Below are 12,674 nucleotides of genomic sequence, written 5' to 3'. Positions count from 1 at the left end.
ATCACTGACAGCGTCACCACTAAAGCACCCCCACACCTCCTCCTCCATGCTTCACGGTGGGAACCACACATGCAGAGATAATCTGTTCACCTACTCTGCATCTCACAGAGACACGGCAGTTGGAACCAAAAATCTCAAATTTGGACTCATCAGACCAAAGGACAGATTTCCACTGGTCTAATGTCCATCTTCTTATTGGTGTCCTTTTGTATTTGAGATTTGAGATTCTTCAAAGTTGCCTCCCTTTTGCCTTGATGACAGCTTTGCACACTCTTGGCATTCTCTCACCTGGAATGCTTTTCCAGCAGTCTTGAAGGAGTTCCCACATATGCTGAACACTTGTTGGCTGCTTTTCTTTCACTCTGTGGTCCAACTCATCCCAAACCATCTCAATTGAGTTGAGGTCGGGTGATTGTGGCGGTCAGGTCATCTGATGCAGCATCATCACTCTCCTTCTTGGTCAAATAGCCCTTACACAGCCTGGAGGTGTGTTTTGGGTCATTGTCCTGTTGAAAAACGAATGATAGTCCCACTAAGAGCAAATCAGATGGGATGGTTACTCTGTCTTACAAAGACACGGCGGTTTGAACCAAAAATCTCAAATTTGGACTCATACGACCAAAGGACAGATTTCCACCGGTCCAATGTCCATTGCTCATGTTTTTTGGCCCAATTAAGTCTCTTCTTCTTATTGGTGTCCTTTTGTAGTGGTTTCTTTGCAGCAATTCATGCAATCCAGCATGAAGGCTGGATTCACACAGTCTCCTCTGAACAGTTCTTGTTGAGATGTGTCTGTTACTTAAACTCTGGGAACCATTTATTTGGGCTGCAATTTCTGAGTCTGGTAACTCTAATGAACTTCTCCTCTGCAGCAGAGGTAACTCTGGGTCTTCCTTTCCTGTGGTGGTCCTCATGAGAGCCAGTTTCATCATGGTGCTTTGCTTTCTCTCTGCTTATTTGAGCTGTTCTTGCCATAATATGGACTTGGTCTTTTACCAAATGGGGTTATGTTCTGTATACCACCCCTACCTTGTCACAACTCAACTGTTTGGCTCAAACGCATTAAGAAGGAAATCAATTCCACAAACTACAGTGCCTTGCGAAATATTCGTCCCCCTTGAACTTTGCGACCTTTTGCCACATTTCAGGCTTCAAACATAAAGATATAAAACTGTATTTTTTTGTGAAGAATCAACAACAAGTGGGACACAATCATGAAGTGGAACGACATTTATTGGATATTTCAAACTTTTTTAACAAATCAAAAACTGAAAAATTGGGCGAGTTCAAGTCCGGGCTCTGGCTGAGCCACTCAAGGACATTCAGAGACTTGTCCCGAAGCTTCTCCTGCGTTGTCTTGGCTGTGTGCTTAGGGTCGGTGTCCTGTGGGAAGGTGAACTTTCCGTCTCCCAGTTCCTGCTGCTGAAAAACATCCCCACAGCATGATGCTGCAATCCCAATGCTTCACCGTAGGGATGATGCCAGGTTTCCTCCAAACGTGATGCTTGGCTTTCAGGCCAAAGAGTTAAATCTTGGTTAAAACAGACCAGAGAATTTTGTCCTTTAGGTGCCTTTTAGCAAACTCCAAGTGGGCTGTCATGTGCCTTTTACTGAGGAGTGGCTTCCGTCTGGCCACTCTACCATAAACGCCTGATAGGTGGAGTGCTGCAGAGATGGTTGTCCTTCTGGAAGGTTCTCCCATCTCCACAGGGGAACTTTGGATCTCTGTCAGAGTGACCATCGGGTTCTTGGTCACCTCCCTGATCAAGGCCCTTCTCCCCCGATTGTTCAGTTTGGCCGGGCGGCCAGCTCTAGAAAGAGTTAATCCAAACTTCTTCCATTTAAGAATGATGGAGGCCCCTGTGTTCTTGGGGACCTTCAATGCTGCAGGTATTTGTTGGTACCCTTCCCCAGAACTGTTCTTCGACACAATCCTGTCTTGGAGCTCTACAGACAATTCCTTCGACCTCATGGCTTGTTTTTTGCTCTGACATGCACTGTCAGCTGTGGAACCTTATATAGGTGTGTGCCTTTTCTAAATCATGTCCAATCAATTGAATTCTCCACAGGTGGACTCCAATCAAGTTGTAGAAACATCAATGGAAACAGGATGCAACTGAGCTCAATTTCAAGTCTCATAGCAAAGGGTCTGAACAATTATGTAAATAAGGGATTTGTTTTTAATTTTTAATTCCTGGTCAGAAATGTCTAAAAACCAGTTTTTCTCTTTGTCATCATGGGATGTTTAATTTTCTTCATATTTAATCCATTTTAGAATAAGGCTGACGGATGGTAGAAAACAGGGTGAGGATGTAGCATAACAAAATGTCAAGGGGTCCGAGTACCTTCCGAATGTAAATAGAAGAAGAATGATACATTTATGGATTCTTTTCTCTTTATTCAACCCTTCAACCACACAGTATTGAATGACCCTAAACCCACCTGCCCCGCAGATATTTTATTTATTTGAGCTTTTATTTCACCAGGCAAGTCAGTTAAGAACAAATTCTTATTTTCAATGACTGCCTACCAGGGAACAGTGGGTTAACTGCCTTGTTCATGGGGAACAGTGGGTTAACTGCCTTGTTCAGGGGAACAGTGGGTTAACTGCCTTGTTCAGGGGAACAGTGGGTTAACTGCCTTGTTCAGGGGAGCAGTGGGTTAACTGCCTTGTTCAGGGGAACAGTGGGTTAACTGCCTTGTTCAGGGGAACAGTGGGTTAACTGCCTTGTTCAGGGGAACAGTGGGTTAACTGCCTTGTTCAGGGGAGCAGTGGGTTAACTGCCTTGTTCAGGGGAGCAGTGGGTTAACTGCCTTGTTCATGGGGAACAGTGGGTTAACTGCCTTGTTCAGGGGAACAGTGGGTTAACTGCCTTGTTCAGGGGAGCAGTGGGTTAACTGCCTTGTTCAGGGGAGCAGTGGGTTAACTGCCTTGTTCATGGGGAACAGTGGGTTAACTGCCTTGTTCAGGGGAACAGTGGGTTAACTGCCTTGTTCAGGGGAACAGTGGGTTAACTGCCTTGTTCAGGGGAACAGTGGGTTAACTGCCTTGTTCAGGGGAACAGTGGGTTAACTGCCTTGTTCAGGGGAACAGTGGGTTAACTGCCTTGTTCAGGGGAGCAGTGGGTTAACTGCCTTGTTCATGGGGAACAGTGGGTTAACTGCCTTGTTCAGGGGGAACAGTGGGTTAACTGCCAACTTCAGGGGAACAGTGGGTTAACTGCCTTGTTCAGGGGAACAGTGGGTTAACTGCCTTGTTCAGGGGAACAGTGGGTTAACTGCCTTGTTCAGGGGGAACAGTGGGTTAACTGCCAACTTCAGGGGAACAGTGGGTTAACTGCCTTGTTCAGGGGAACAGTGGGTTAACTGCCTTGTTCAGGGGAACAGTGGGTTAACTGCCTTGTTCAGGGGAACAGTGGGTTAACTGCCTTGTTCAGGGGAACAGTGGGTTAACTGCCTTGTTCAGGGGAGCAGTGGGTTAACTGCCTTGTTCAGGGGAGCAGTGGGTTAACTGCCTTGTTCAGGGGAACAGTGGGTTAACTGCCTTGTTCAGGGGAACAGTGGGTTAACTGCCTTGTTCAGGGGAACAGTGGGTTAACTGCCTTGTTCAGGGGAACAGTGGGTTAACTGCCTTGTTCAGGGGAACAGTGGGTTAACTGCCTTGTTCAGGGGAGCAGTGGGTTAACTGCCTTGTTCAGGGGAGCAGTGGGTTAACTGCCTTGTTCATGGGGAACAGTGGGTTAACTGCCTTGTTCAGGGGAACAGTGGGTTAACTGCCTTGTTCAGGGGAACAGTGGGTTAACTGCCTTGTTCAGGGGAACAGTGGGTTAACTGCCTTGTTCAGGGGAACAGTGGGTTAACTGCCTTGTTCAGGGGAACAGTGGGTTAACTGCCTTGTTCAGGGGAACAGTGGGTTAACTGCCTTGTTCAGGGGAACAGTGGGTTAACTGCCTTGTTCAGGGAAGCAGTGGGTTAACTGCCTTGTTCATGGGGAACAGTGGGTTAACTGCCTTGTTCAGGGGGAACAGTGGGTTAACTGCCAACTTCAGGGGAACAGTGGGTTAACTGCCTTGTTCAGGGGAACAGTGGGTTAACTGCCTTGTTCAGGGGAACAGTGGGTTAACTGCCTTGTTCAGGGGAACAGTGGGTTAACTGCCTTGTTCAGGGGAACAGTGGGTTAACTGCCTTGTTCAGGGGAACAGTGGGTTAACTGCCTGAGGAGAGTCTGCTGGGGGAAGCTGAAGTTGACCGTGGGGACTGCGGATTATGGGTCAACCCGCCCATCACTAGTGTGTGTGTTCCTGTTGTTTAATTCACTGATTGGCTGGAGTGTCTGTGTGTGTGTGTCTGTCTAATTCACTGATTGGCTGGAGTGTCTGTGTGTGTGTCTGTTTAATTCACTGATTGGCTGGAGTGTCTGTGTGTGTGTCTGTCTAATTCACTGATTGGCTGGAGTGAGTCTGTGTGTCTGTTTAATTCACTGATTGGCTGGAGTGTCTGTGTGTGTGTCTGTCTAATTCACTGATTGGCTAGAGTGAGTCTGTGTGTCTGTTTAATTAACTGATTGGCTGGAGTGTCTGTGTGTGTGTCTGTCTAATTCACTGATTGGCTGGAGTGTTTGTGTCTGTCTAATTCACTGATTGGCTGGAGTGTCTGCGTTTGTGTCTGTCTAATTCACTGATTGGCTGGAGTGTCTGCGTTTGTGTCTGTCTAATTCACTGATTGGCTGGAGTGTCTGCGTTTGTGTCTGTCTAATTCACTGATTGGCTGGAGTGGCTGGTAGTAATGAATCAAAAGTAGTGGTTAAAATGGAAGTTGTTTGGATGAGTGGTCAAAATGGAAGTTGTTTGGATGAGTGGTCAAAATGGAAGTTGTTTGGATGAGTGGTCAAAATGGAAGTTGTTTGGATGAGTGGTCAAAATGGAAGTTGTTTGGATGAGTGGTCAAAATGGAAGTTGTTTGGAGAATGTGTTAATGCAGTTACCAGAACAGCTGTAACGTTGTATCAGTACCAGACAATTCAGCTATCATTAGAGGATGATTATATTATTATATATTTATTATTTATATATTGTCTACATGTTATAAAGTGGTCTGAATTGGGGAGGGGAAAAACTGAAAACTAGCTGTTATTGGCAGAGAGATTCGGAACTCTCTTTCTTATTGGTCTATTAACTAATTGCTCACCTGGTGATGTCATAAGGCCGGCCAAAACTCCATCCCACCAAAACCATCTGACATTTCAGGCAGTCTTTTCAAACAGTTCTTACACTCAAAGGGCATTATCATCATTTTCACAGTATTATTCCAATCTCATAGTGTTGGAAATCACTTTTTTCACTGCACTGGGCCTTTAAAGGTCATTTCCAATTGTGCCAGTAAATGCAGCGTTTACCGTGAATCCAGTCTCCGCTAACGCGGAAAACATTGCATTTCAATTAAAATCACGTTGTAACGCTGAACTTCTGCGATACAGATTGAGTAGAGCCCTTACTTTGTTAAGAAAATGATAAATACTTCACCTCTATTCTCCAGGGTTGACCATTGGAACAACGAGAAAGAGCGTGTAGTTCTGATCACAGACAACTCCCTGCTGGTCTGTAAGTACGACTTCATCATGCTCAACATTGAGCAGATACAGAAAATCCCTCTCAACTTCATAGACCGCATCTCCCATGGCAACTTCAGCTTCCCCCAGCGGTCTCTCCTCAAGTGAGTACCCCTCTCCTCTCCTCCTTTCCTCCTCTCCTCTCCTCCTTTCCTCCTTTCCTCTCCTCCTCATGTGAGTACCCCTCTCCTCCTCCTTTTCTCTCCTCCTCATGTGAGTACCCCTCCTCTCCTCCTTTCCTCTCCTCCTCATGTGAGTACCCCTCTCCTCCTCCTTTCCTCCTTTTCTCTCCTCCTCATGTGAGTACCCCTCTCCTCCTCCTTTCCTCCTTTTCTCTCCTCCTCATGTGAGTACCCCTCTCCTCTCCTCCTTTCCTCCTCTCCTCTCCTCCTTTCCTCCTTTCCTCTCCTCCTCATGTGAGTACCCCTCTCCTCCTCCTTTCCTCCTTTCCTCTCCTCCTCATGTGAGTACCCCTCTCCTCTCCTCCTTTCCTCCTCTCCTCTCCTCCTTTCCTCCTTTCCTCTCCTCCTCATGTGAGTACCCCTCTCCTCCTCCTTTCCTCCTTTCCTCTCCTCCTCATGTGAGTACCCCTTTCCTCCTTTTCTCTCCTCCTCATGTGAGTACCCCTCTCCTCCTCCTTTCCTCCTTTTCTCTCCTCCTCATGTGAGTACCCCTCTCCTCCTCCTTTCCTCATTTTCTCTCCTCCTCATGTGAGTACCCCTCTCCTCTCCTCCTTTCCTCTCCTCCTCATGTGAATACCCCTCTCCTCTCCTCCTTTCCTCCTTTCCTCTCCTCCTCACGTGAGTACCCCTCTCCTCCTCTTCTCTTCTTTCCTCTCCTTTCCTCCTCTCCTCTCCTCCTAAGTATCCCTGCCTTCCATCTCCATCACTCCCTCTCCTCTTCCTCCTCCTCCTCTCCTCCTCACGTGAGTACCCCTCTCCTCCTCTCTCCTCCTTTCCTCTCCTCCTCACGTGAGTATCTCTCTCCAACTCTCTCCTCCTTTCCTCTCCTCCTCACGTGAGTACCCCTCTCCTCCTCTCTCCTCCTTTCCTCTCCTCCTCACATGAGTACCCCTCTCCTCCTTTCCTCTCCTCCTCACGTGAGTACCCCTCACTCTCCTCCTCTTCTCTTCTCTTCTCTCCTTTCCTCTCTCCTCTCCTTTCCTCTCCTCCTCACATAAGTATCCCTCCCTTCCATCTCCATTACTCCCTCTCCTCTTCCTCGTCCTCCTCCTCCTCCTCCTTATCCCTTCCCCTCCTGTTCAAAAGTAATCTACAATAATTTCCCCAATAATTCCTCCTTTCCAATGCTTTCTAACAGCTGCTTTTGTCCATGTTAATATTTCCATAATAAACAGTCTGTATGAGCTGTTGTCATCCCAACAGTTAATGCTCTATCTCTGTATATTCAGGGCCAGAGGGCCGATTCTGACTTAGGAATGTACACCTTTCCTACTCACTTGTCAGTATTTGGTATTCAGGATTACCTTATTCAGTCGCATAAGGTTTGGTTACCTCGTGCTCTCTGAATACATTTCATTCAACCACTAGAAACCCACTTGCTGGCCAACAGCTTTTCTTTTTTGCTAAGGGTTGGATCAGCTTTAATATTGTGGATATATCAATGTAATTGTCTGCATCATTTCCAATACCCCATATATTGTTTGGGTAAATATATCTACATACATACATGCATGCATGTGTGTGTGTGTGTTTGTATATACAGTATATATCGGTTTTTCACAATTCCTGACATTTAATCCTAGTAAAAATTCCCTGTCTTATGTCAGTTAGGATCACCACAATATTTTAAGAATGTGAAATGTCAGAATAATAGTAGAGAGAGATTTCTTTCAGCTTTAATTTCTTTCATCACATTCCCAGTGGGTCAGAAGTTTACATACACTCAATTAGTATTTGGTAGCATCGCCTTTAAATTGTTTAACTTGGGTGAAATGTTTCGGGTGGCCTTCCACAAGCTTCCCACAATAAGTTGGGTGAATTTTGGCCCATTTCTCCTGACAGAGCTGGTGTAACTGAGTCAAGTATGTAGGCCTACTTGCTCACACACACTTTTTCAGTTCTGCCCACAAATTTCCTACAGGATTGAGGTCAGGGCTTTGTGATGGCCACTCCAATACCTTGACTTTGTTGTCCTTAAGCCATTTTTCCACAACTTTGGAAGTATGCTTGGGGTCATTGTCCATTTGGAAGACCCATTTGCGACCAAGCTCTATCTTCCTGACTGATGTCTTGAGATGTTGCTTCAATATATCCACATAATTTTCCTTCCTTCAATGCCATCTATTTTGTGAAGTGCACCAGTCCCTCCTGCAGCAAAGCACCCCCACAACATGATGCTGCCACCCCTGTTCTTCACGGTTGGGATGGTTTTCTTCGGCTTGCAAGCCTCCCCCTTTTCCCTCCAAACATAACTTTGGCCATAATGACCATCTAGTTCTATTTGTGTTTCATCAGAAAAAAAGTACTATCTTTGTCCCCATGTCCAGTTGCAAACCGTAGTCTGGACTTTTGTACCCGTTTCCGCCAGCATCTTCACAAGGTCCTTTGCTGTTGTTCTGGGATTGATTTGCACTTTTCGCACCAAAGTACATTCATCTCTAGGAGACAGAACGCGTCTCCTTCCTGAGCGTTATGGCGGCTGCGTGGTCCCATGGTGTTTATACTTGCGTACTATTGTTTGTACAGATGAACGTGGTGCCTTCAGGCGTTTGGAAATTGCTCCCAAGGATGTACCAGACTTGTGGACATCTTGGCTGATTTCTTTTGATTCTTCCATGATGTCAAGCAAAGAGGCACTGAGTTTGAAGGTAGGCCTTGAAATACATCCACAGATACACCTCCAATTGACTCAAATTTGGTCAATTAGCCTATCAGAAGCTTCTAAAAGCCATGACATAATTTTCTGAAATTTTCCAAGCTGTTTAAAGGCACAGTCAACTTAGTGTATGTAAACTTCTGACCCACTGGAATTGTGATACAGTGAATTATAAGTGAAATAATCTGTCTGTGAACAATTGTCGTAAAAATGACTTGTGTCATGCACAAAGTAGATGTCCTAACAGACTTGCCAAAACTATAGTTTGTTAACAAGAAATGTGTGGAGTGGTTGAATAATGAGTTTTAATGACTCCAACCTAAGTGGATGTAAACTAGTTTTAATGACTCCAACCTGAGTGGATGTAAACTAGTTTTAATGACTCCAACCTGAGTGGATGTAAACTAGTTTTAATGACTCCAACCTGAGTGGATATAAACTAGTTTTAATGACTCCAACCTGAGTGGATGTAAACTAGTTTTAATGACTCCAACCTAAGTGGATGTAAACTAGTTTTAATGACTCCAACCTAAGTGGATGTAAACTAGTTTTAATGACTCCAACCTAAGTGGATGTAAACTAGTTTTAATGACTCCAACCTAAGTGGATGTAAACTAGTTTTAATGACTCCAACCTAAGTGGATGTAAACTAGTTTTAATGACTCCAACCTAAGTGGATGTAAACTAGTTTTAATGACTCCAACCTAAGTGGATGTAAACTAGTTTTAATGACTCCAACCTAAGTGGATGTAAACTAGTTTTAATGACTCCAACCTAAGTGGATGTAAACTAGTTTTAATGACTCCAACCTAAGTGGATGTAAACTAGTTTTAATGACTCCAACCTAAGTGGATGTAAACTAGTTTTAATGACTCCAACCTAAGTGGATGTAAACTAGTTTTAATGACTCCAACCTAAGTGGATGTAAACTAGTTTTAATGACTCCAACCTAAGTGGATGTAAACTAGTTTTAATGACTCCAACCTAAGTGGATGTAAACTAGTTTTAATGACTCCAACCTAAGTGGATGTAAACTAGCTTTAATGACTCCAACCTAAGTGGATGTAAACTAGTTTTAATGACTCCAACCTAAGTGGATGTAAACTAGTTTTAATGACTCCAACCTAAGTGGATGTAAACTAGTTTTAATGACTCCAACCTAAGTGGATGTAAACTAGTTTTAATGACTCCAACCTAAGTGGATGTAAACTAGTTTTAATGACTCCAACCTAAGTGGATGTAAACTAGTTTTAATGACTCCAACCTAAGTGGATGTAAACTAGTTTTAATGACTCCAACCTAAGTGGATGTAAACTAGTTTTAATGACTCCAACCTAAGCGGATGTGAACTAGTTTTAATGACCAATCTTAGTGGATGTAAACTAGTTCACTTGATGATCTGTTTGGACAATTTGCACATTTGGATCAAAATGACTGTTTATTTTAATATTATCACCCCTTTTAAACGTCTTTTCCCCGTCTTTAATAAATATATTTATCCCCCCAGTCCTTTTTCCACAAAACTTCATCTAAAATTGTTGAATGAGTTTCCTGTAAACAATAGATATTATATTCCTTCTCTTTTATCCAGGTAAATACTGATGATCTTTTCTTATTATCTGCTAAACCGTTACAATTATAACTATACTTATTTCAATGAGACACAACTTTCAATTCTATTTATATGTTTGTAAAATGATGATGGAGTGTCTATATAGCTTGTACCATGATATTTGCATTGCTAATAAGTAAACCTACAATTGGTCCCCACTATTCCACCCGCTAAAAGCCCTCCTCATCCCATGGACCCGACGAGACCCCGACCCATCCAGAACAGAAGCAGATCCAACGCATGTTCATCACCCTCAATTTGTATTTTATATTCATTTAAAAAATATACACTTGTTCAAAAGTTTGGGGTCACTTATAGACCTTGTTTTTCAAAGAAAAGCTATTTTTTTGTAAATTAAAATAACATCAAATTGATCAGAAATATGGTGTAGACATTGTTAGTTGTAAATTACTATTGTAGCTGGAAACGGTTGATTTAAAAAAAATTGAATATCTACATAGACGTACAGAGGCCCATTATCAGCAACCAGTAGTCAGTATGCCCTGACGTACAGAGGGCCCATTAAAGTATTAACAGTGGTTATTAACAGTGGTTATTAACTGGTTATTAACAGTGGTTATTAACAGTGGTTATTAACAGAGGTTATTAACAGTGGTTATTAACAGTGGTTGTTAACAGTGGTTGGATGTGGAAGTGTTCAAATCAAAGTTTATTTGTCAAGTGGCATAGCAGTTCAGACGTCTTTTGTCCTCGTCTTGTCGTGTCCTGTATATATATATATTTACAACTTTTTCACATACATTTTATTTTTATTTTCCATCAACTCATCTTCAAAACACTCTCCTGCAACCCGCCTCACCAATGTATATTTATAAAAAAAGTATTATTTACCTCAGATCTGTAATCCTCCAAGAAGCTAGCCAGAAACTCCAAGAAGCTAGCCTGAAACTAGCCAGAAGCTAATCCAGAAGCTAGTACAGAAGCTAGTTAGCTCCTTTACTGGCAAATCGTTAATATTCAGCTAACCACGGTTTGTGGTCATCAGCTATCCTTTAGCTCGAAAATCTATCGCCAGTTCTGTACGGCGCAGCGCGGCTCGGAACGGAACATACCGGACCAATTTTTCTCTCCATGTCCCTGGACATTCATACCCGGATCTCACAGCTAGCTAGCTGCTATCCGTGTGACCATCGGCCTTCGTCGATTCCGGAGCAAACATCAATTATTCCGGAGCTAGCAAGCTCCGTCAATCACTCCTGAGTTCCATCAATCACACCTGGGCTGCAGTCACCTATCCGGACCCGTTTTACTGCCTTCGCGGAGCCCCACCGGGCCTTCACAACTGGACTGCCGACGTTATCTACCCGAAGGAGTTATTCGGCCGGCTCCTCCGTCGCGACGTTACCTGAACGCCCATCTGCGGCCTGCTAACCGTTAGCTGTCTTACCGGCTGCTATCTGAATAGACAATCGGACAATTTTTTTTATTATTATTTTTTTTTAATTATTTTTTAAATTATTATTATCTTTTCTTCTTGGTCCTCTATAACTATATCTATTGTTTTTATTTTTGTTGTTGTTGTGTGATTTGGATTAATCCCCTCTACCACACGGAACCCCACTAATCTACTGACGGAACGTAAGGGGTGGCTAACAGACCTCCATCCTATGCTAGCTTGCTACCGATGCCCTGGCTAGCTGTCTAAATCACCAACCAACCTCTCCACTCACCGGACCCTTTTGATCACTCGACTAAGCATGCCTATCCTTAATGTCAATATGTCTTGTCCATTTCTGTTCTGGTTAGTGTTTATTGGCTTATTTCACTGTAGAGCCTCTAGTCCTGCTCACTATACCTTATCCAACCTATTAGTTCCACCACCCACACATGCAATGACATCTCCTGGTTTCAACGATGTTTCTAGAGACAATATCTCTCTCTTCATCACTCAATACCTAGGTTTACCTCCACTGTATTCACATCCTACCATACATTTGTCTGTACATTATACCTTGATGCTATTTTATCGCCCCCAGAAACCTCCTTTTACTCTATGTTCCAGACGTTCTAGACGACCAATTCTCATAGCTTTTAGCCGTACCCTTATTCTACTCCTCCTATGTTCCTCTGGCGATGTAGAGGTGAATCCAGGCCCTGCAGTGCCTAGCTCCACTCCTATTCCCCAGGCGCTCTCTTTTGACGACTTCTGTAACCGTAATAGCTTTGGTTTCATGCATGTTAACATTAGAAGCCTCCTCCCTAAGTTTGTTCTATTCACTGCTTTAGCACACTCTGCCAACCCGGATGTTCTAGCTGTGTCTGAATCCTGGCTTAGGAAGACCACCAAAAATTCTGAAGTTTTAATTCCAAACTACAACATTTTCAGACAAGATAGAACTGCCAAAGGGGGCGGTGTTGCAATCTACTGCAAAGATAGCCTGCAGAGTTCTGTCCTACTATCCAGGTCTGTACCCAAACAATTTGAACTTCTACTTTTAAAAATCCACCTCTCTAAAAACAAGTCTCTCACCGTTGCCGCCTGCTATAGACCACCCTCTGCCCCCAGCTGTGCTCTGGACACCATATGTGAACTGATTGCCCCCCATCTATCTTCAGAGTTCGTGCTGCTAGGCGACCTAAACTGGAACATGCTTA

General features: G+C 43.8%; 1 protein-coding gene across 1 annotated transcript in view; it reads left to right on the top strand.

Annotated features, from left to right (window-relative positions):
* LOC109885001 (tumor protein p63-regulated gene 1-like protein) overlaps positions 1–12,674 on the top strand; it is a 111,823-nt gene that overhangs the window by 21,257 nt on the left and 77,892 nt on the right. Inside the window, exon 4 of the mRNA XM_031838171.1 lies at positions 5,536–5,712. Within this exon, the coding sequence (XP_031694031.1) occupies positions 5,536–5,712 (177 nt within the window). The remainder of the gene's footprint in view (positions 1–5,535; positions 5,713–12,674) is intronic.

Source organism: Oncorhynchus kisutch, linkage group LG13, assembly GCF_002021735.2.
Source record: "Oncorhynchus kisutch isolate 150728-3 linkage group LG13, Okis_V2, whole genome shotgun sequence".
NCBI classification, from domain to species: Eukaryota; Metazoa; Chordata; class Actinopteri; order Salmoniformes; family Salmonidae; genus Oncorhynchus; species Oncorhynchus kisutch.
This window is presented reverse-complemented; position numbering and strand designations above follow the sequence as displayed.